This window comes from Ascidia mentula, chromosome 3 (genome assembly GCF_947561715.1).
Source record: "Ascidia mentula chromosome 3, kaAscMent1.1, whole genome shotgun sequence".
Taxonomy (NCBI): Eukaryota; Metazoa; Chordata; class Ascidiacea; order Phlebobranchia; family Ascidiidae; genus Ascidia; species Ascidia mentula.
Window position 1 is genome coordinate 5279220 of NC_138568.1, and position 22681 is coordinate 5301900.

General features: G+C 38.7%; 5 protein-coding genes across 5 annotated transcripts; 2 read left to right on the forward strand and 3 right to left on the reverse strand.

Moving 5' to 3' along the window:
* Positions 1 to 779: 779 nt before the first annotated feature.
* On the reverse strand, positions 780 to 1758 carry LOC145894004 (m7GpppN-mRNA hydrolase NUDT17-like). The gene has a single exon (XM_082982433.1). It carries the CDS (start codon positions 1743 to 1745, stop codon positions 780 to 782), a length of 966 nt encoding a protein of 321 aa, XP_082838559.1. The 5' UTR covers positions 1746 to 1758.
* A 574-nt stretch (positions 1759 to 2332) lies between these two features.
* On the forward strand, positions 2333 to 3200 carry LOC145894006 (PSME3-interacting protein-like). Its single transcript, XM_082982435.1, has one exon. It carries the CDS (start codon positions 2391 to 2393, stop codon positions 3036 to 3038), a length of 648 nt encoding a protein of 215 aa, XP_082838561.1. The 5' UTR covers positions 2333 to 2390; the 3' UTR covers positions 3039 to 3200.
* A 1321-nt stretch (positions 3201 to 4521) lies between these two features.
* LOC145895182 (arylamine N-acetyltransferase, liver isozyme-like) lies at positions 4522 to 6228 on the reverse strand. The gene is made up of 3 exons (XM_082983952.1): positions 5899 to 6228; positions 5534 to 5717; positions 4522 to 5328 (listed from the first exon to the last, which is right to left on the reverse strand). Exons 1-3 carry the CDS (start codon positions 6226 to 6228, stop codon positions 4901 to 4903), a joined length of 942 nt encoding a protein of 313 aa, XP_082840078.1. The 3' UTR covers positions 4522 to 4900.
* A 6069-nt stretch (positions 6229 to 12297) lies between these two features.
* Positions 12298 to 13801, reverse strand: LOC145895434 (arylamine N-acetyltransferase, liver isozyme-like). The gene is made up of 3 exons (XM_082984240.1): positions 13472 to 13801; positions 13060 to 13243; positions 12298 to 12716 (listed from the first exon to the last, which is right to left on the reverse strand). The coding sequence occupies exons 1-3, from the start codon at positions 13799 to 13801 to the stop codon at positions 12298 to 12300; spliced, it is 933 nt and encodes a 310-aa protein (XP_082840366.1).
* Positions 13802 to 18595: 4794 nt separating this feature from the next.
* LOC145895085 (uncharacterized) lies at positions 18596 to 21598 on the forward strand. Its single transcript, XM_082983836.1, has 5 exons — positions 18596 to 18736; positions 18852 to 18903; positions 19608 to 19697; positions 19982 to 20178; positions 21240 to 21598. The coding sequence occupies exons 1-5, from the start codon at positions 18677 to 18679 to the stop codon at positions 21351 to 21353; spliced, it is 513 nt and encodes a 170-aa protein (XP_082839962.1). The 5' UTR covers positions 18596 to 18676; the 3' UTR covers positions 21354 to 21598.
* The last annotated feature ends 1083 nt before the right edge of the window (positions 21599 to 22681 follow it).

Below are 22681 nucleotides of genomic sequence, written 5' to 3' on the forward strand. Positions count from 1 at the left end.
ATAACAACAGCAGGGGTTTTCAAATACAAATGAATATGTCAACAAATGTTCACAACTGAATAATTAAAAAAATATATAACTGTGAAGCTGTTATGTTGTTCATGATTTGCTACGGCGATCTATTGTTTAACAGCTCGGCTACTTAATGTCAACAAACAATCTGACAATAACGGGCAATTTGTTATTATGTGAGCTAAACTGTAAAGAACAATGTAAGTTTCTGTGGCTGGCTACTGTGTAATTACATACTTTCACAAGCAAGACAACAGGCTTTGGTACCAACACATAAAATACAACATTAATAAAATCACAGTTACAAACAAAAAAACTACAAAGTAACACTAAAAATTTCCAGTTAAGTTAAAATTTACGACCATAAAATGAGAACATGAAAGAAGATTTCAAAACAATGTTGGTCAGAATAAATGAATGTTGAAGGGCACATGCTGAAAACTTGCAATATTGCATCAGGTAGTGAAGCAATTGACACACAACAATTTTTTCCACTCAGTACATTGTACATATATCAATGTTATGACAACTACAGGAAGCAGGCAGTAATAGGACATGTCTACAGGAGGTAAAAATGTGTTCAAGTATGTAAAGATCATGACTTCTGATAATTACACTTGTTTCACTTTACCTACATTTTCACTTATAGCTTCAACACACAAAACTGCTGCAAAGAAAGAAATTAAAAAACTAAAGTTTGCCAATAAAACTAATTATGAATCTTAACACACGGTTTTAAAACACAAATTTGTTTTGGGACAAAACAGCTATTTTTCGTACCTGCAGAACTTCTCGAGCCACAGTTTAAGTGCGAACTTTGTGCCAGTGCTTACCCTCTCATGTTTATTGTCTTTGATCATATTTAGCATCGGCGAAAATGGAATGTGATCAGTTTCGTGTGTTTTATCACCATCTACAACTGCGCCGACCAAACTATTATCATCAGGAGTGTGCCTTCCAGTGCAGCAATTTTCACAATGCTGACTCAAATTGAACTGTGCATCAGACTGGACAATCCTCCTGACACGACAAGGGCACAACCACACCGAGCAATCAACCTCACTTTGCTGCAAGTTAATTTTGGAGTTAATTTCTTTTGTTGATTGTTTTCCTTTGACATATAGATAGGCAACAACATGGTGTCGTTTTGGAAGACCAGTGTTTAACCAAGGAGGGTAGACAGACTCCCACAAACCCAATAGCTTAGATTGGGAAACAAGTATGGTCGAATCTAATGCAATTCCTATTTCTTCATGTGTCTCGCGGAATGCTGCTTGCTCAAAGGTTTCATCAGGGTCAATATGTCCACCAGGTGGCACCCACACATTGGGAAAAGTGCGCATGTTTGGTGCCCTTCTTGTGAGTAATATATTGTTGTCAGCACTTTCTAACAACAATGCAACCCCAACATTGACGCCGCGCAACCGAGTTTGTGGGGACAAGTTGAGAAGTTGTTCCTCATCAAGTTGTTTGATTGGACAAAACGGAGGCCTGGCCAATATACCACAACTGTAGGACTCAGTACTTGAATTCTCGCCTTCAGTTGGCGCCGAGAGAACTAGTCTGTTGTTGCTGAGCCTACAGGATACTTTCACTTCGTTTGCCGACAGAACTGAGCCGACGTGCTCACGTTGAAGAATATCAACCAAACTTTCCGAAAACTTTGCAACAATTGAAGCTTCGGAATGCTTAGGCACGTGATGCACGAGGAGTCTTACTGACCGAGAAGCCATAGTTTCACCCTAAATCTTAAAAGTAATAAAACTACATTTAAAATATATTGTAGTAACAATTGAATGTGGTAAATTAGAAAAAGTCTCTATTTAGGAATTTATTGATAATCAACTTTACCCTATCGCGTTCGCTTGCAACTAACTACGTAACGTGACCACTAGCACGGGTTTCCAGTTTGTCAATTACGCAGCTTTCAATTTTACCCTTTTTCTTAACATTATCCTGGAACCGGCAATAGAAATCTCGCGCATTCTATGCACAACAATCTTGTTGTCACCAGAAGTTTATCACTCAAAACTACAACTGTTTGTTTAAATCAAAACATTTTTACGAAATATAATTACGGTATTTGTCTTCACATATCACGAAAACATAAAAGCGAAGAATCCCTACCAAAAAAGGTAATGCTATTACAAAGCTATTGCAAGTTTTAAAATTGAAATGCTTTTTAAGCAGACCCAGCGCCAGCGGTGTCCACAAGAACATCTTGAAAATTAAGCAGGAATAACAATAAAAATCTTATTGCTAAACAAAACTACCTAATGGTGTTTCCCCATTTTATATCTGTTTTTGGCTTGTTAGCTATTTTACTTTATTTAACGAATAATGTATGATAACGACTGGGTAAACATACTTTACCAAACATGAATAAGTTCGTAAGTGAATCCGAAATTGCTGAAAAGCGTCGCGTTCGCCAAGAAGAATGGGAAAAAGTTAGAAAAGCGGAAGATCCTGTTGAAGCACCAGAGCCAGATGAAGCTTACGATCCAAGATCGTTGTACGACCGCTTGCAGGAACAGAAAGACAAAAAACAAAGCGAATTTGAGGAAAGTATCAAGTTCAAAAACCAGTTCAGGGGAATTGATAAAACCGAAGCAGAGTTCCTTGACATGGTGTCTGATCAGGCCTCGAAACTTGAAAAGCAGAAGAAAGACGCAGTGGAAAAGGAGTTGAATGATTTCCGTGCTGCTGTAAGAACTGTGAGGACAATCGAATCAAAAGAGGTTGCAGAAAATGTTCCAAAATCCCTGACTGTTCCTCCCAAAAAGTCAAGTAACAAACAGGTCAAATTATTGCAATCTGGAATTAAGCGGAAAATCACTACTGCTGTGTCTGATGGTGGTGAAAAAAAGTCTCTGGGTAACAGCGAATCTATGTCTGATTCAAACGACAACAAAGGCCATAATGTTATGATAAATGACACTGAAAAAATGGCCAACAAGAAACCGCTCCTGACTGGGTTGGTCAGTTATGATTCTGATGAGAATTCAAGTGAATCTGAAAGTTCATAACAATTGCTGTCTTGGCAAAATCAAAAAATGAAAATAATAAAGATGGTGAACAAATGAACAAAGAAACTTTCTTAATGCATTACTGCGTTTTGTTTACAATTATGAATAGTTTTTGCAATTAAGTATCTGACCAATAAGTTAAAAAACAATGCTTAGTGTGGTACTTTTTAAGTTTGTGACAGAAGTTAGGCTTTTTTCTAGTTTTAGAAAAAAATGACAACATAAATTGATATTTTTTTCTACCTATGTTACATGTTTTTCAGCTGCATTAATACATGTCAGCTGCATTAATACAACTTGTGTCTTTTAATAATCTTTAAAACTAGTATTGTGGCTGCATGGGACCATCTACACAGCAAGATTTTGTAAAGGCTTTTGGTCCTTTGTGTCTAACTTTGATAGATTTGCATGGAGAAAAGAAGGGCTTTACATGCAACCACAGATGATTGGGTATGAAACCCAAATACATTTTTGTTGCTTTTGACTTTGTAACCAGGGGGCCAAAAAGGGAGGTAAAGCTAAAGCACTACTCCAGCAAAAAAAATTAAACAAAATGTAGAAGCGAGAGATGGACTATTCACAAAACCACCAACGATTGGGCATTTTAACCAGAGCTGGTCGAGCACGATTGGAAAAAAATTGTGAAACCTGTATTTCTCCCCCCCGCATAAAAAGACTAATCACAATTAAAGAACGGCAAATGTTGACTTACAAGGGAGGGGTCCGATGTGGACAAATAGGCCAAGTGTGTAACCTGACTTTAACGATTAATTTCTCTTCAATAATGCAGCCTTAACTTCTTTCTGATTTGTTCGCCCACTTTTTAACCAATTAAAGGCCCGGCACCATTGAACTGGAGATATCCCGAAAAAAATTTCGCAAAGTTATTTTCCTCTTTTTGGTATTTTAGGGCCTTTAAAAACTGCCCAAATTCACCTTGCATCCGTGACAACCAACCAATGCATCCGTGCTCATTCAACCCTAAAATGACGTTCATGCATCACTGGTTCCTTTTTTACTTGCTGTTGTGACAAGACAAGGAGTATGAAATGGGCATTTCCCTCCGGAGAAACTCACTTTATTAGAAATAAGCGGCCTTTAATTAAATTATTTCTGCAAGTTAGGTGGCCTCTTACCCTAATTATTTAAACACCACAAACTTGATTGGAATAACTGCTGTATGTGTAAGTTGGCTTATCAGGTTTTACACTGTAGCGTTTTTGTGCGCGTTCTTCTTTCATCTCCGTGTATCTGACACCAATCAGGTATAACAATATTTTAACAAAGATGGCACAAACGTACGGCAACAGTCCAAGCGAAACCACAAGTAACAGAATGAGTGGAATTACCACAGAATGGGTGGAATCACACCCACCTCCACCAAAACACTAGTAAATGCAATTCGTTACATATACAAAGCACCGGTCAAAGACGTCGGCAAGGCATGTAAAAGGGCGGCCCAACAGATTACAATAGTTTAGAGTCCAGATTATTGTTTTAGAGTTTGAGCGATTGTTGACATAGGGTGTTCAGGTTGTTATCTTATATAAATATAACTGTGTTTACTATAACACAACACAAACTAAGCCCATTAAACTCATTTGTTGACAATAAACAAATAGTACATTAGTAAACGCAGGATTGTATTAAAATCAGTAAAGCATACAGAACCACTTGTAATAAAAGACTATGTTGAAATCAATGAGGTCGAACGAAGTAAATACAAATGTTTCATATTCAGTTACTTGAGGCAGAGTACACTGTGGTGTGTTTTTCACAATTGGCTAAGCACCATGTACGAACAAACTGAAACCATACAAGATAGCATTATAAATACACTAAAGGGAGTTCCTAAATTAAACTTAAGTGCTAAAATTTTGAGTGTGGCCCGTACGCTTTTTCATTTCACTAAAAAAGTTGACCTTGTGTCTCACTTCATATTTATACAATTCCTTACAAACGTTGACGATTTCTTCATCACTTTCCATAACTTTCTCCACCACGATTTTGTCAGTATTAGGGTCTATGCTTTCTTTGATGACATAATCGTGTCCAAGCGTTTTAATGAGACGTTTCGGCTCATAACGGTGCAATAAAATCTGTGTCTGGAAATCTCCATTCTTTTCATCATGATACTGATCATTGCATTTGTTATAATCCCCTAGTTTCGTCGGTTTTGTGGTCATGCGAAAAAGTGGACTCCAATGGTCCGATTCCTCTTTAGCACATTTCTCATTGCAGTAACCAGTCGATGGCCCGGGAGGCGCTGGACCTTGTTTAATAATTTGGCCTGCACAATACAAATATTTACTTGTAACATTTTCAATTTAACACAAAAAAAATTCGCCATTCATACTTGATGTAAAAGGCACAGTTAATAGCCAGGCCAGCATCCCCGGCCCTTTGGTTAAGATCCCAATTTTTCAATATTTGAAATCAGTCATGCTTAACAAAAAAAACTTGTTTCAGTTATGCTTAAAAAAACTGATTTGAACCTTTACTGTCTAGAACTGTTTTCTTGTGTCGTTCGATGTAAAAATGAAAACTGTCTTGTCCCGGGATGTTTCGTGATCTGTACATTGCATGAGTTTCAACATGTGGGTGCATGTGTTGAATTTTCATGGGGCCTACAACAGGTCCACCAGGGTCGCAAAAGTAATATTCCCCATCAACATATATCTGTAATGAAAACTAATTGTTTTAATAAAAACAAAATGCAATAGTCGAGAATTTCATGATACAGACGTTGTTGTACTATACAATCATTTTCAGTGTAAAATGCATGTATTGAAGTATTGAAGATTGACAAAACCTGAAGTTATGTTCCTTTAAATTGCAAAAGTATGTTGGGTAGACTTACAAATGGAAACATGTGAGAATAGGGTGGTGTGTAGCAACCCCAGCCAGGATGAAAGAATTCCCCTTGTCCACAATGAACTGTGTATCCCAGTTGTTCCAGAAGCCACTTGAAGAGCCAGTTCAGTTCATAGCACATTGCGCCGCTTCTGTTGACAACTATCTTCTTGTACATGGTTTCAAGATCCAATACAATACGATCTCCTCCAAACATATCCAAGCTCGTATAGGGCACAGCTATCTTATGGGCAAGAGAAATTGCACCCAAGTTTTTCAGATTAGGTTCTCGCGAACCATTGTAAGCAATCCTCTGAAGATACTCGTCCACATTCATTATGAACACAGGCTTAATGCAAAAGAAAATAGGATGTCTTTGCGACAAAGATTTGCATTTCGGTTAGTTTAAATTTGTCACTGAATTAAAAATAGTGTAGAAAAATGAAACAAAAAGTTAAATTTTTGTCAAAATAGTACAATTACATTAAAAAGATATCACAACCAACGAGGTAACAGGTCTGCAATTAAATATGTTCAGTAGATATTTAAGCTTTTGCTCAATAGTATTGAAGGCGGCATGTGTAATTATCCGACTGACTGCAAGCGCGACGACTTCGAGATAATTTAATAGAAACTAAGCGTTTTCGTAGGTGCAACACATTATGCGGCTTGTCTGGAAGTTTAATTTTTAATAAAGTTACCCACGCCACGCAAGTTGACAATATCGTTAAAAATACCTCAACACAAACAGAACGAGTAAATTTGCAGTTAAAACATTTATCTTGTGGTAAATTTACTGTGACTGACCTCAAAGCTATAGCTTAATCAAAAAGGCCATCTACTTGGGTGTCGATACCCGTTTCTTCAAAATAACCTGGCTCTGGCATATCGTGCGTGTGTGTTCTAAGCGGCGTGACAAAACCACCAGGCGTTTCTGGGAATTGTTCATGCGTATCTGTGCCCTTTTGCTTACCCGACAGTTTCAAAATCGAGGCAAAAAGCTGGAAACCTTGGTCGTCGACATAATTTAACAAATGAGACAATCATTGGACAAATGAGACAATTTGCGCAGTTATTATATCAGAAGGTTTAAATTTGCGTGTTCAAATATCACGTCACAGGGTGTCAACAGGCTATGTAGCCTGCAAAAAATCATGACATATTTGTGCACAGACCGCAACTCATGGCTTTCTAAACATCCCAAAATATGAGACGGACTTGTGGGTGAAAATGTTCACCTCGGTAAAATTACTTCACTTGAGCCGTGTTTTCGATGCACTTCACTCGGTGCAGTGACTTTACTCGGTGTAGTGACCTCGTCGGTGCAGTCACTTCACTCGGTGCAGTCACTTCACTCGGTGCAGTGACTTTACTCGGTGCAGTGACCTCGTCGGTGCAGTCACTTCACTCGGTGCAGTGACTTTACTCTGTGCAGTGACCTCGTCGGTGCAGTCACTTCACTCGGTGCAGTGACTTCACTCGATGCAGTGACCTCGTCGGTGCAGTCACTACACTCGGTACAGTGACCCCACTCGGTGCAGTGACTTCACTCGGTGCAGTGACTCCACTCGGTGCAGTCACTTCACCGAAAACTGCTTGCCCCTATCATACATGCACGCCACCAGCTGACGTCACTTCACTGTACTCTGATTTGATTGCGTACTGCTTGAACCCATATTGCTTATTTAATAAAATTTCCCAAGAAGCTAACATAACAATATCAAATGCAAATCAAGTTCATTTAAATTTCTTGCAAGGAAAGCAACAGATAGTTCTTTTTAAGCGTTTGGAGCACAAATCACGTGTGTCCATCTCTCGCAAAAGTCACATGAAATCTACGAACACAAAAGCAGAAACCAATAGGATTCCCCAGTCGCTGCTTTGCTAAAGCTAAAGTCTGTTTGCGTGTTCTTGCTGATATAGACTACTGAATTAAAAGCTCCGTGAACAGACTTCTTTATTAATGGAAACACACGATTGCAGTTACCAGGTGGCTTAAGTTTAATTTGTTTCAAGCGCGTTTAACACGTGACTGAATTACAGCGAATTAACTATTAAAAGAACATGCGAACGTTTATAGCGCGATGGCGCGAATAACAACAGGGCCGAGAGAGGTCGAGCGACTGAACAATTACTACGAGGGCGTTTAGTGTTCCAGTATTGAATTTCAGGAAACATGCGGCGTGGTCAGAACTAGGCCATGGAAAACATGCGTGTTGCCACAACAGCATGTGTTTTGAATTATAAAAACAGACAGTGCAAACATGTCAAAAACACATATTTGAGTAGCATTTATAATTTCAAAATGATTTTTTTACCCAGGATATCTTTTTCCTACGATTGCCAGGTGGAACTGTGCTCTTACAGGCAACACAGCAGTTTGAAATTTCTTTAACATCTGAAACAGAATAAGATATGTTAAAGAGAAAACTTTATGAGACATGTGTAACATACGTCACAGAAATCAGTGTTTATATGCACATTTTCCTTAAATAGAAAGTAATTTGTCAAATTTAATATTGTCATATGTTTTATACACAGTCATAAACAGTTTATGGTTGACCAGAATTATTTAATAAAATATTTCCAGCATCTATCCGATACTGATTGCATGATCCAATGTGGTCTTTGGATAGCAGTTGTTTCGTTCCATGAAGTTCCATGCTTTCTGTGTGTAGATAACAAATAACCAAAACTAAAAATTTCACAAAAAGTGGTCACAAACTATTATCTCTGAAACATACTTTTAAAACCAGTGGTCCACAATTGTAACCGTTCTCTTGGTTTTCATGTTTACAGTATGACATGAGCCAACATGCCATATCACTGTTACACCCACAGAAGAAACAAAATGATCTGCAATTATGTCATGCTACCATAGTACTATTGGTGTTTGTGAATTTCAGGTCATTTAAAATTTCATGCTATTCATTAGTAATAATTAGAACATTAAATAGTTAAATCAAATGTCCTTAATTCCAATTTTTCAGAATTTGGCCATGATAACAACATTCACGTCCAAGGGGGTCGTACATAAACAATGTTTTTAAATGATCGTCTTTGGCCTAATTGGTTAGTGCACTACGTTGTTACAAGTGCTCGCAGGCTACACCAGGAACTTCGGGTGAAGTAACTTCACCGAGTGAGTTTACAAGGTGAAGTCCCTTCACCGAGTACAGTGATCGGTGAAGTTACTTCACCGGGTGTAGTGATGGGTGCAGTTACTTCACTCGGTGAAGTTGAGTGAAGTGACTGCACCGAAGCGCACATTTTTACGCACAACCCCTGTTGCAAAATATGCTCCAGGGCATTTGCGCGAATTTTTTATGACGTAGCCTTGCTAATGCGGTATTTTTTCCATAGATTGTGTATACACAAGGTCCTCTTCGTTTACCTATTTTTTGTATTTGCCACGTACTTTAATGTCGTAATTACAAATGACGTTTGCTTTACACACAATTGCATAAGACTCTTTTCCAATAAAGCAAAACTAGTATGTTGTACTGAAAAGCAAACATGCCCTTAGCAAACACAGTGTGTTGACTTTAAATCCGGACAACGGTGCAAAGCACAACGCCATTAGTTCTGCCCATGGTTTACTGCGGATGAACAGTTTCGCGTTACGCTAAAAAGAAAAACATTTTGTTTGGTTTTGAAACTTATTGAAAAATATCATTACTTATATCTTGTTCCGCTTTACAATACGGCGAAGAAGAATTTAGGCCTGGTAGGAAAACTGTTGAAAAGTCAAACGGCAAAGATGACAGAAGCGATATTTTTTGCGAGCACTTTAGTCTTTTTTGCCGACCTCATTCAGGTAAAATTATTATTTTCACTGGATGATATACTAAGTTTAACCCAACGTTAGTTGAATAAGCGGTTATGTAGTTCGATTTATAGATGAGCTTGTATTTTTCAACTTGTACAACAGGCGGTTGAGGTGAAGTGTCAGCTAGGCAACAGCATCTGGGAGGAAACGTGCGATGGTGAGACTTCTGCATGTACACTTGTAAAAACATATATACTCAATTTCTTTAACAAATTATACGCTACCAGACACAAAGATACGGATAGGAAAATGTAAGTTATCTCAGACAAATTTTAAGAAACAAATTTTTAAGAAATACATGCCGAAAGTGACGTAGTGACAAAATGCTACAGTTGTTTATTCGGCCACTGACGCGTTAGGACCAAAGCAATACTTTAAACATGTCTGCAGCGTCAACTCAATACTCTTTACAACGATGGTTATCGGTTATCTGTTTGTTTTTGGGTTACAGAGAGTGGAGCCCAGAACGCCTACTGCTGTAAGGACGATATGGGAGGTTGCTGTTACACACTGGTTTGGTGGGCAGAATGGTGTAAGTATAGGGAACACATACACTATTAAATAACTTTGTCGGGATTGCCGCGGTTGCCTTTTCCTGTAAAGATAATATAATCACTTGGATGGAATAATTTGTCTGCTTAGAGTTCAAAAAAAAAGCATTGAATGGCGCCGATATCAATTCTAACGTAAAGGCCACCAAACTCCGGGAGTATGATAATTCGAGTTCATTCTTAGGTGTGGAAAAACACCTTAGCCAACGTTTTCTTAAGCCGAGTGCTTTTAGCTATCTTACTGTACAAGTCTGTTATGGAGACGTACTTAATATATGTCAATAAAACATGGTTTTTAGATGTTTGGTTCGGGGTCATCTTGGGAGTGTCAATTTTTGTTCTGTGTTGTCTCATCTGCGTCAGACATATGTCAAAAGCTCAACAACCTACAACACGTCGACCCACTCCAAACAGACGGACCGCAACTGCAGCCCGCCCTTCGCCGCGTTCTGAGATGGTAAATCAATGCAGTTTTGTTCTATATGTGTCGACTACATGTTTTTGCGTTGTTGGCGCATTATCTCGCGTAAAAAATCCCTCGATTGTGTATGTGCAGTTCAAACATATGTATCACAAGTTTAAACGGCCTACCAAATCTTATATACTGATGTGGCCATTTGACAGAGTAACTTGGGCCTGCTACTTTTCCATTTAGAAAACATACGTCTTTTTTTAACACAAACCTTATTTTACCAGGAGTTGCCGGAAGTGACGTACCACGCTGACGCACTTCCCACTTACGAGGATGTTGAAGCTCAAGGGATCCCGGAGGAATATCTGCAATACGCCGAAAAGGGAGAATCGAATCCCGGCTTCGAGGTGTCTGTGGAAGGCGAATAAAAACGGTCTGGCGTTTCGTGTTGTCGCTATGCAGTTCTATAAGTTTTGTATTAAGTGTGAATGTTCCAAATCGTTTTTTTTTTTCGTTTTTATCCGTTCCTTCTGAATTTGTGTTGGTAATTGAACGTCGTTCGAAGTACAACCTTCAATCTACGTTATGCTCCTGTGAGTACGTTTTCTGGACAGGGTTATTAATGATCGCGCTGCTGTGTATATTACCTACGGGCACCTGTTAATCAATAACACAACGGATGAACCGATTGGATGAGTTATGTCGCCAGGCCGTTTTATTTGCAGTTCATATTGTGGTTCTAGTTACCCGACTGGGCTTCATTGTGGCACGCAAAAGAAATATCGCTTTTATTTTTTTGAGGATTTTAAATCGTTTGTCACTTAAAGTCAACATGGTTTAAACATTAATTTTGAGAATAAACAGAAACTGCCATCGTTTTTAACACACAAAAAACACGAGATAATAGTGTCATTCTAATGACATTAAAATGACACATTAGTCGGTCAGTTTATTATCCGCGAAACAAACGGTGAAGTCAATTAAGAGAAAAATGTCATTAAGATAACAGAAATCAGTCTATTTGCTATAGTTGATACCTAAGGTTCTGTCCTATCTTGTCTGGTATAAAAAATAACTCACAAAGAGTGGTTGACGATCAGCGTTAGAGCGATTTTCTATGTAAAATTTCACAGAAATATTAAATTCGCCTTGAGCGGCATCGTCAGTTTCTGTGCTAAAAACGAATAAAAACAAAAATAAGCAAAGCATAACGTTACCCCTTAGGCAAAATATACGCAACAAGCGACAATAAAATCAATGACTCTGGAGTAACGGCGCCCCTTCCTCTTCCTTCCTCAGCACATTCTTTGATCGGCTTGTTTGGCGGCATGCGACGGTTTTGTTGAGGGTTGTTTACAGTTGGAGATAATTCATCGATTTTATTGTCGCTTGTTGTGTATATTTTACCTAGGGGTTAACGTTAAGCTTTGCCTTTGTTTTCTTTCCTTTTTCAGCAAAGAAACCGACGATGCCGTCTTGGCGAATTGAACATTTCTGAGAAATTTTAAATAAATATCGCATTGACGCTGACCGCCAATCACTCTTTGTGAGTTATTTTGAGTCAACACAATTATGTACTTTTATCACGCAGCGGGTGATGCTGGCCAGAGGACACTAATTTGCAATGAGCTGTTTTTTTAATTTTTTTCTGCTAAAAAAGTTGACTTTGTGTTTTACTTCATATTTATAAAACTCTCTGCAAACTTTCACGACTTCCTCGTCATTTTCCAGAGATTTTTCCGCCAAGATTTTGTCAGTATTCGGGTCGATGATCTCCTTGACAGTGTAACCTTCACCGAAGGTCATTACGAAACAGTTCGCTTCAAATCTATGTATCAACATGCTAGTGCGAAACAGGCCGTCTTCCTTATCTTGGTGCATTTCGTTGCATTCCTTGAAGTCATCCAATGACTGTGGTTCTGTGCACACCCGAAATAACATACTCCAGTGGGACGATTCTTCTTTGGAGCATTCCTCATTGCAATAACCTGTGGGTACCCCTGGTTGTGCTGGTCCCTGCTTCAAGACGTTGCCTGAAACAGTATGACGTAATGTTGTTCTTTGACTTATTGTAATTGACGAAATGCAAAGTGTATTATGTCTCGCGATTTGCGATTTTGTCTTACACCCCTCTCTTTTTAAGGGGAACCACCGAAATCGAAATATGTAAAAAACATTCCGGCTCTGTAACATTCAATGTTATGATTTGTAATTTTACAATTTTAATAGGTTGGATATTTTTTAATAATATATACACCAATTGGGACGTTAGACCCACTCACAGAAACCCAAGAACTTTTGTGACAGTGGTTGGTCCCAGAAAATTATTGTAGTATGTTTTTAAAGCAAGACTACTTTTAATAACACAAAATTTACCTTTGCTGTCCAAAACCGTTTTCTTATGGCGTTCGACGAAAAACCAAGAATTACCCCAGCCAGGAACATTACGGGAGCGATACACAGCGTGCGTTTCAACATGGAAATGCATGTGTTGGATTTTCATTGGCCCGACCGTTACCCAACCAGGGTCGCACAAGTAATATTGTTTATCGATGGTTATCTGCAAAAAAATAGCATATGGTATCAGTGATGTAACGTTGGGCAAAACATTGCAATTAAGTTTAAAACAGCACGTCAAAATTATTACGAAAATTGAAAAGAAAGTAGGTAGGCGATAATGAAGACCCATGTTGCTCTGTAGCATAACCTAGCGGCATCAAAATGTCGTAGTTTTTTCATTCTGGTTTGTATAAGAACTTTAATTGCTGAAAATAAGTATTTTACTTACGAATGGTAGCATGTGGTAAAAAGGCACTGTAAATTCTCCCAATTCTGGACGATAAAAAGCTCCTTGTCCACAATGAACTTTGTATCCCAACTGCTCCAGAAGCCACTTGAAGAGCCAGTTCAGCTCATAACATAGTCCACCACCCTTGTTCACAATCACCTTTTTGTACATGGTTTCAAGATCCAATACAATACGTTCCCCTCCGAATATATCCAAGCTCGTGTAAGGCACAGCTATCTTATGGGCAAGAGAAATTGCGCCCAAGTTTTTCAGATTGGGTTCACGCGAACCATTGTAAGCAATCCTCTGCAAATACTCTTCTACGTTCATTATGAGCAATTGTCTGCTTGAAAATTTAGACATATTTAAAGGATAGTAAGTTGTTCATGAAGATTATTAGTGAGTACATCACAAGACCGTATCTATCCCAGCACTCGCCACCAAAACCATGTAAGCGTCATTTTTACACTTGGGCACTTTGCATCAAGTAACAACAAACTTCACACAAATAAACAAAAACTGATCTCGAAACCCCGTTTTTGTGGAAAAAACTTACGTTTTAACCAAAACTATTGATCGATTTACACTGTAAGCTTTCTACTTGTGTATTCTTCCACCTGCTCGTTTATTTTGACTAAACCTAATGTTTCAGCGGTTTGTAGACACTGGTCACGATTAAAAAAAGCCAAACAACTCTCTAATTTATTCCTGCAGGGTGTAACAACTACCACGCCGAAGGGCATTTGATCGTTGCCAGCTTTTGTTCGTCGGCGTAAGTTCATCTGAAGGTAATTTGGTTGGTTTGGTTTGTGTGTTTTTAAGAAGGAGAGAAAATGCAACGGACACGTCATATTAATCAATAAAATCAAGCAGCGTACGAAATTCATTGAAATTGCTGCTGCTAAACACTTTTCGTTTCTGCAAAACGTCATTTTTGTAATACCCTCACGAAACACACGTAAGTTCATGTACAAATTTTCCAAAATAAAACCACCAGGTAACCATAATGAAGACTTTCGCGAAATTGAAAATTGGACGATCTTTCAGGCATGTCATAAGTTACCTAAAAAAAAACAAAGATATCATAAAAATAATTTAGCGTCTGAATTGTAAGCAAAATATGGTGCAAAATACTTGGGGCGTTTAATTCTATGGATAAAATTCAATGCTATAATATACACAAGTTCAATGTAGGCACAAAAACCATGCGCCCATCTTAAAGAATTTTTTTAAGTGTGTATACTTTGACCACAATCGAACAACCAACGAAATTGGCCCTAGTTATAATTTGATGTTAGTTTTATCGGATGGTTGTCGGTTTCCGTTTTGTTAATAAATAACAGATCGAGTCAATAGCCTCGTGATTGTGGCCATAAAAGCAGATGCCTTGCTTTATATGGGCGACGGACAATACAAGCCGCGCATATACAGCTAAGAGCCTGCTGAAACATGTATTGCGCTGGAATATGAAGCATTACAATTTCATTGATGCGTTTAGTTTATAAACCGTGTATTGAGGTACGAGTTTTAGGTTGGTCCAAAAATATATCATTGAGTTAAGGATACTAAGTTCGCCTAAATGAAAAAGGCAATATATGTGTATGAATACATGTAAGAGGACACAGCATTGGCACGTTATCGCAGTTCAGTAGAATTACTTGCATAGATAGTGTGTTCACAATACATTTTAAGCTAAAGGAGTTCACTTTCAATCAAGACAAGACCGCCTTCAGTCACCAGTTGCAGTACTTACTGATAGAAACGGAGTGCTTAGCTATGTGGACCTCACTGATCATTACAAATTCATAGCTTGTGCATGTATTGGACACAAAAAACGTAATAACTCTATGCCTTTATATGCAGTTACTCAAAATTACCAGTAAAAGTGTTTAACGCTATGAGTCTGGTAATGAAACAGGCCTAGAAGGACTTTCAGGCTAAATTATCACCAACCCGAAATGAACATTTTCCACGTTGCTTTCTGTCTTGTCTTCTTGTTCGAGAACACCGAGGTGACGTCGATACGTTTTAGCAAACATCGTAAACCAAACTAAACATCGATAACCAATCGTTTGCTGTGGTGATATAACTACAAGACATACACTTGCTGCCAACAATTTTAACTTCGTCTAACTCATATTACGTTTTTATGTACAGGCGGACCTGACGTGCTTTTTGGGCAATTCATCATACCCATGCGAAGGTATGTATTGCTTGTAGTTTCTTGGGCTCGACTTGTAATAAAATTACTACAGTTAATGAGTAATGCGTAAGTTTAGTAATCTCAACACTTACGTTTTAACACTGGGGTGCTGCCAAAAGTGAAGTATTTTAACCGTACATTACTGCATAGCAATGAGCCCAAAAAGGCATTTCGGTAGTGAAGCCATTTTCAGTAATAGACCTATTTCGACATATAAGATCTCATCGGTGTAGCTGGTATATGTTGCACATAACTGGTAAGACCTTAAAGGTTCATACACAACGAGTTCTTCGCGTTACTGCCGCGTATATGTAGTCTCACTCACCACACCCAACATAACATATTAGCCGGAGCTCAAGGCGGTGAGGAGATGGCGATAAAAATATGTAAAAAATATCATGGCTCTTTTGCCTCAATATCAATGTGCATTTCTCTATTGTTTGCAACAGAGAAATGCTCATGTTGTTTCAGATCACGGTACACAGGTTGCTTATTGTTGTGACGACTTGGTGAATGGAATCTGCTGTTTCTACACCGCTTGGTGGGACACGTGGTGTAAGCAAAGAACCCGCAATCTCTATTTTAAAATTTGCTTTGCCCTCCTTTTTTAACCGATCACAAAAATTGATTTTTTCATTGTGAACACCCCTGTATAGTCATCATAGCTTGGCTTCGTAAAATTTCACAATGAGCGAATTTTTTAAAAAAGGTGCGAACAATTTGGAGTTATCTTGTCGCGATAGAAAAGCCAAAGCTAATAAGCTACTCATGCCGAAGCAGCAGACTGCAATAGCACTTCGAAAAAACATCTACTCTTTTTTAATCTAAAACAACCTATTTCACACTTTCAAGATTTTTGGATGGGAATGATTCTAGCAATAATCCTCGTCGTTTCTGTGTTCCCAATCATCCGGAACAAATGTTGCGGAGAATCACGTGATGCGGAGCAAAATCACTCAACCGAAGCGGTCGACGACCCACGACGAGCAAACGAAATGGTTGGTTTAAACACAAACAAGTGTTTCTAGGTCATGCATGCCGCCCAACCTTCTATGGTAAACGATTGTCAATGCATGTATGTTACAACACAAATAGCTACTGTATGCGCGTGTGTCCTTATATCTATCCCACCATAAATAACATAACAACGTCATATATAGCCAACGCGAGCCTCATATAGCTATAGCTGTGACGTCATTCCTTCCAGCTCCAGATAGATGTGATGTCAGACCAACAACACCATTGTATTAAACTGATGATGGCATAAGTTTTTGTTGCATCGTCAGAGTTAAATCAAGCATGCCAATGTTTTTTGCAATATTGGCCAGTATTTTTGACCCAAGAACTTCATATAAAAAGTGTATTTGACGTGATTATTTCGTCGCGAAACCGTTTGTTGCTTAAATACATATGTGTTCTTGTGTATAAAACGCATTAACAGGAGTTGCCGGAAGTGACTTACTATGCTGACGCACTTCCCACTTACGAAGATGTTGAAGCTCAAGGGATCCCGGAGGAATATCTAAAATACGCCGAGAAAGGGGAAGCGAATCCCGGCTTTGAAGTATCTGTAGAAGTCGAATAACGAGTATAACATTGTAGTTTTTTGTGGATCCGTTTTTTTACAGCGAACTATTTTCTTTTAATCATTTTCATGCTGATTAAACAAGGTTGATCTCATGGCACAAATTAACGTATTTACTTGTTTGGCGTTTCGTCTTCCATATACAACCCTAAAGAAGTCTTGCAGTATGACGAACTGAACGCCGGAAAAATATAGTACGTTAATTTATGCCAGAAGAGCAGTCCTGTTTAAATCGTAGTATGCCTGGCAGCAAAAGTAGCACAATTTTAATGCTGTTGCATTGATTTAATAACTGTGCGCTGCGGTCAGTTTCCACTTTATTAAATACCCTTTCTTCTTTCTACGCTTTTGTAATTGGGCGCTTGCCGATTCACGTGCCCAGCAGTTTGTTGTTTTATTAATCGACCAAAAAGTTCACTGACTCTCAACTTTAATTCGCAAAGTTTGTTTTCCCCGAATTTTGTACAAAGGCGTTTTTCTTCGTACGCAGTTGCGTCCAGTTGCAGGGTCACTGTATAGGTCAAGACAAAAAAATTAGCGCGGCGCGTTTTAATTCCAAAATGGATATATATTGGCGAACTGTGCCGCATTTTAAGAGACGTTGTGTGGCGTAAAGTAACGATATTTTTTTCTTTTAAGATGGCTAGTCCGTTCAGAAACGCAACATGTTTAGAAATAGGCATTTTCGTATTTCCGTTTTCGTAAGACATTGCTCGCGAAAATAAACACCAACCATAGAAGCAAGCACGATATGGTAACCCTGGCCATATATGTTGGTTTCCTCCGCCCGCAGCCATGCGTATTCTAATTTGTTGTCGAGGGTCATTAACTTGTGTCGTTGTTGAGGGCCGGAACACCGAGGGGTGTGAGTTCAAGTCTCATCGAAAGCGCGATTGTTTAGTGTGTCGCACTAACTATAATTGTATGTGGCCTCGGCTGCGATGACGTTTTAACTATAATTAGTTTGCACAGTTTTCTTCAAAGAGGTTTTACGCAGATAGCATGTTTCGCTCCGTCATCTTTTCCCGTGTCGTCTCAGCTGCTTATTGTATTGCCTAATGTTCACTTATCTGTCGTTCATTTGTAATTTCCAACCATTAAAACCCCACGCAACGACGTATCTTAATCATTTCAGCTTGCTTGTACTTTGAACAGTTTTATTAGCCTGCGGTTAATCTAGATTGGATTTGTCCATATTAGGCGAAATTCCGGATTAACCGCGAGGCATACATTTATATCAAACCTGCGCGTTTCACCTTTTTCCCATGAAGCAAATGAGGCAAACTGGTACGTGACAATGTAAAGTTGCTGAGTCATAAACAACTGAAGCGTGAAGCAAAGTTGCTGCCTCGCAGAAAAACATTTCTTCATGCGTTAAAGTTGCTGACAGTATTCCCTAGCGTGGAGGGTTTGCAAAATGTCGGCAATAATTTGGTCTGCTCTGTTTTTTGCATTTTTTGGGCCAAGTTATGCTCAGGTACGTCACTTTATATTCTAAAAAGCAAATAAAAGTAAATGGGGGTTAATACAATAAGCTTGTTGCTTGTTTTTGTTTTGAGACAAAGTAAATTTTATGGCTTCGTTATGTTCAGACAGACAAACGGAATTGTACAACCGCACAAAACCAGACAAAAATTTGCGAAGGTAAGCTTGGAAACTTCTGAGAGTTGAAAAAATCTTGTGTAATTTACTTCGTACTGATCAAATTTGTTTGAAAACTATACTTTAGGCAGCTGTGTATTTTAAATATATGTAATGAGTATGAAAGCCCAAGGTTTATTAGTAGCTGTGAGTTTTCAGACTTACTCACTGCAAGTGAGTTTCAGACTACTCACTCTAAATATATGTAATAAGTTTTCAGACTTACGCACCAAAATATTTTACTTCGCCTTTGATCAAAGTAAACAATACATTAATCCAGGTTATGCATAAGCACGTTGCTTACTTAAAACTGCGATAAAGTTACGATAACAAATTTATTATGTTTAATATTTAATATTTGTTTTCCTGAAATCGACCCTTTTCCAAGGCCACTTCTGTGCGTAACACAGATGAAAACTTCACATTTAAATATACAAAGCCAAACAACCTCGTGTCAAAACCAAAGAAAACCTGTTTTTTTTAAAAAAAATCGTCTGGTTATGTCAAGTTTTATTTCATTAAAGTTTATGTAGCATGACGTATACCAGATCGAATTAGTTCTGCTGGTCATAAATTGTTATGTGATACAAGAAATTTGGCTGTAGATAGCATTTCTGGCACAAGTGTCACCTTGGGCAATTTTCTTTAACTTTCTCGCAGTGGGAAAAATAAACGAACGACTGACAAACTGTTTACTATTAACGCAGACACAGCAGTGGAAATTGGATACTGCTGCGATGCCCAACCCAGTGGCTGTTGCCATTTCACCCCAGGGGTCGATTGGTGGCAGCAATGGTGTAAGTAGAAAGATTTTATGAAATTTTCTCTTATTTTACAAAGTTCTTGCCACCTAGAATAGAAGTCAGGGAGTGACTTTGAGGTAACAAACAATACAGAAAAATTTAAACTTTCGGGTGACCCACAGGTTGGGAAACACTGTTGCAATACTAAGTAAACTTTACGATAAATTAAAAATATTTTCTATGCAACTGACGACTTTTGTTTGAAAACGTGTTCAGGTTTAAGAAAACTTTTGACAAAAATACCCACCATAAAAATCATAAAAAATACGTTTTTATAGATTTCTGGCTGGGGTCGATTTTGTTCATCTGTCTTATGGTGATGTGCTGTCGGTGCGTGATATCAAGGCGCAGGCGACCTGTAAGGAACAATAACCCAGTCTTTGACGACCTACCGCCGCAGTACCAACCCGGACCAATGCAGATTCAGATATCACATATACCGTTAACGTATATGGCGCCACCACCAGATTCGGAGGTAATTCCCACTGTACCCAAGTTGCCATCCTCATTTTTAAGCTGTTCCAACCATAAACGTTCTTATTTTTAGTATGTTTTAGTTCGAACAACGTTAAACTCCGGCTTTGTCCATTTTTACCACAAAACTTATTACAGTACTACATAAAATTCGTACATTCGTAATCTTGCAATATCTATAAACTGTAAGATCATTGAAGGTAAAAACTCTTGTTCAGAAGTCCTTATTTTTGGTTGGTAATAAATTAGTGGTTGACAGAACACGCGGCGAATTTCAACCTCCCCGGTTGTTAGGGCAGTCGTCTGCGCTTATTACTAAACTATCAGACGTTATTTTAAGTAAAGTTGGGGGAACAACAGTTACAAAATACGGGTTGTAGGACATTCTCACCTTGGGGAAAGCCCCCTTCGGCACTTTTTAAGAGGCGAAATGCGCCGATGTTTTTTAAATACGTCAGTTTGGTTGTGGTTTTTATTACTGTTTCAACGGCTTACCTGTATGATAGTTTACGCTGAGCAGGGACATTCCCCAAGTTCTATAATGTAGCACACGAAACAGCCATGGAATTTCAATTCGTCACGTGGCCAAGACAATTCTGCATGAGAAAAGTTTTGCAAGCATGCTGGGCAGAAAAAAGAATTTAAAAAAATACGCAAGCAGATGATTTTGGTTATGTCTCATCTAAAATTTCTCGGAAATTCTATCACACAATGTGTGGTTGTCTGTTATAAACTACATATATTGCATTGGTGTTTTTTTTTCCTTTAGCGCTATCGGTTACCAAGTAGATCCGTTTGGTCATAGTGCTCTCCACAGTGGTTCGTCTCTGTTTTTTGGTACACAGTATAGGGTACCCAACAGATCGACGTTGACCGGAACGGTACCACAAAGTGAAAATTAGTGTTCCTGCTAGTGTAGAAGCTAGCACAGTGCCACTTCAACAGCTGCACTGATGAGACCTTACAGGTCGAAACAGTGCGTGTACACACCCTGCCTGCAGCTCCAACATCCCTGTATGTTTGAGCAAAAAGTTCTCAATATTTTATTTGCAATATTTTCAGGATAAACCGGAATATGACATTTCGAATTTACCGACGTACGATGAAATTTGCCAGACTTCAACAACAAACGAAAACACCACTGATTGTGACGCAACAGTCCCAGACAACAAATGATAATTGTTCCATTGTGATTTTTGAATTTTTGCCACACATACAACGTATAGCAGTCGACACTGGGTGATAGTTAAAGTTCAAACCCTTTTCTTTCATTTTGTTCAGTGTGTTTGTATAGAAGTAAAATTGTACGTTGAACACAAAACAGTGTTGGTAGTGTATGACGTAAGTTATTATGTAATAGCGTTCAAACTTCTCATTAAATAGTGAGCAGTAGGTCGACAGCTCACGATACGCCATGTGAATTTCGAGTTTATGCTCCAATGCTTTCAATACGTCTGGGATTGTGCTCGCCAGCAAGAAAGACTTAAAGGCTCTGAAATTAGCGCCCTTTGGGACTGCATGAATATAATTATTACAATTCATACTTTGGTTTGTGCATCCTGGTTGGCAAGCGAAGCCATCAACATTTAGACTAATTAAAAACATTGCCACCAAGCCTGTGTAGTTGGACTCACACGCGATCTCGAATTCTGACTTAATGTCAGTGCCGGCGGGGCGACAGTCATTGTTTGCATACTTGGGTTTGTTGTCTGATGTTGCTCGACCAAATCTCCTGTTTGTTTAGCTTAAAGTTACTTTGTCAGCGAAGTCTCGGACGTGTGGCAACACTATTTAGCATAGACCAGTAAGAAAGCACGGTGTAAAGTTCACTACAGCAAGCACGTGGCTGATAACACACTTACGTATAAATTGTTACTGACACTGTCAGGCATATTTTGTTGCTGAATACTGCTCTTCTGGCAAACTTTAGTTTATCCACGTTTCTCGACGTTTCGGCTGTTATGCAGCAGCCTTCATCAGAAGGTAAGAAATGTAAATTAAGCAATGTGGACAATGTTGAGGTACATAAACAAAGAAAAAAATGCTACAAAAGAAAAGAAGAAGTGAAGAAACGATATGAAAGGGCGAACACACCTGCACTATATCAGTAACCACACGGGTTATCATGGTTTTTGGAGTGCGCGAGGTTTAACGGCAGAATTGCCTAGCAGGTGTCGGTACACTGGGGGAAACAGAGTTTGCTTTTTATCATTGAGTGACGACGCATGCGTATTCATGTTCAATGACTCCAAAAACATCCTCTGTAGCCTGTCGGACTCGCGTTCCAAAATGATCGTTGTTGTGAAGCCCACCGTATGTCAAAAAAACCATAATAACCCGTGTGGGTTATAATGGTTTTTGGAGTTCGCGAGGTTTAACGGCAGAATTTCCTAGCAGGTGTTGGTACATTGCAAGGGGAAAAAGAGTTTGCTTTTCGTTATTGACATTACTGATAATTGTATAGTACAGGTGTGTTCGCCCTTTCTTATTGTTTTTTCACTTCT

What these genes read in the sequence shown, in the direction of transcription:
- LOC145894006 (XM_082982435.1), top strand. Translation starts at nt 2,391, where the DNA reads ATGAATAAGTTCGTAAGTGAATCCGAAATTGCTGAAAAGCGTCGCGTT.
- LOC145895182 (XM_082983952.1), bottom strand. Translation starts at nt 6,228, where the DNA reads ATGAATGTGGACGAGTATCTTCAGAGGATTGCTTACAATGGTTCGCGA. An exon ending in ATTCTCACATGTTTCCATTT is followed by an intron (nt 5,718 to 5,898) that starts GTAAGTCTACCC and finishes TTTTCATTACAG; the next exon opens with ATATATGTTGATGGGGAATA. An exon ending in AACAGTTCTAGACAGTAAAG is followed by an intron (nt 5,329 to 5,533) that starts GTTCAAATCAGT and finishes TGTATTGTGCAG; the next exon opens with GCCAAATTATTAAACAAGGT.
- LOC145894004 (XM_082982433.1), bottom strand. Translation starts at nt 1,745, where the DNA reads ATGGCTTCTCGGTCAGTAAGACTCCTCGTGCATCACGTGCCTAAGCAT.
- LOC145895434 (XM_082984240.1), bottom strand. Translation starts at nt 13,801, where the DNA reads ATGAACGTAGAAGAGTATTTGCAGAGGATTGCTTACAATGGTTCGCGT. An exon ending in TTTACCACATGCTACCATTC is followed by an intron (nt 13,244 to 13,471) that starts GTAAGTAAAATA and finishes ATTTTTTTGCAG; the next exon opens with ATAACCATCGATAAACAATA. An exon ending in AACGGTTTTGGACAGCAAAG is followed by an intron (nt 12,717 to 13,059) that starts GTAAATTTTGTG and finishes ATACTGTTTCAG; the next exon opens with GCAACGTCTTGAAGCAGGGA.
- LOC145895085 (XM_082983836.1), top strand. Translation starts at nt 18,677, where the DNA reads ATGTCGGCAATAATTTGGTCTGCTCTGTTTTTTGCATTTTTTGGGCCA. An exon ending in CCAGACAAAAATTTGCGAAG is followed by an intron (nt 18,904 to 19,607) that starts GTAAGCTTGGAA and finishes CTATTAACGCAG; the next exon opens with ACACAGCAGTGGAAATTGGA. An exon ending in CGCCACCACCAGATTCGGAG is followed by an intron (nt 20,179 to 21,239) that starts GTAATTCCCACT and finishes CAATATTTTCAG; the next exon opens with GATAAACCGGAATATGACAT.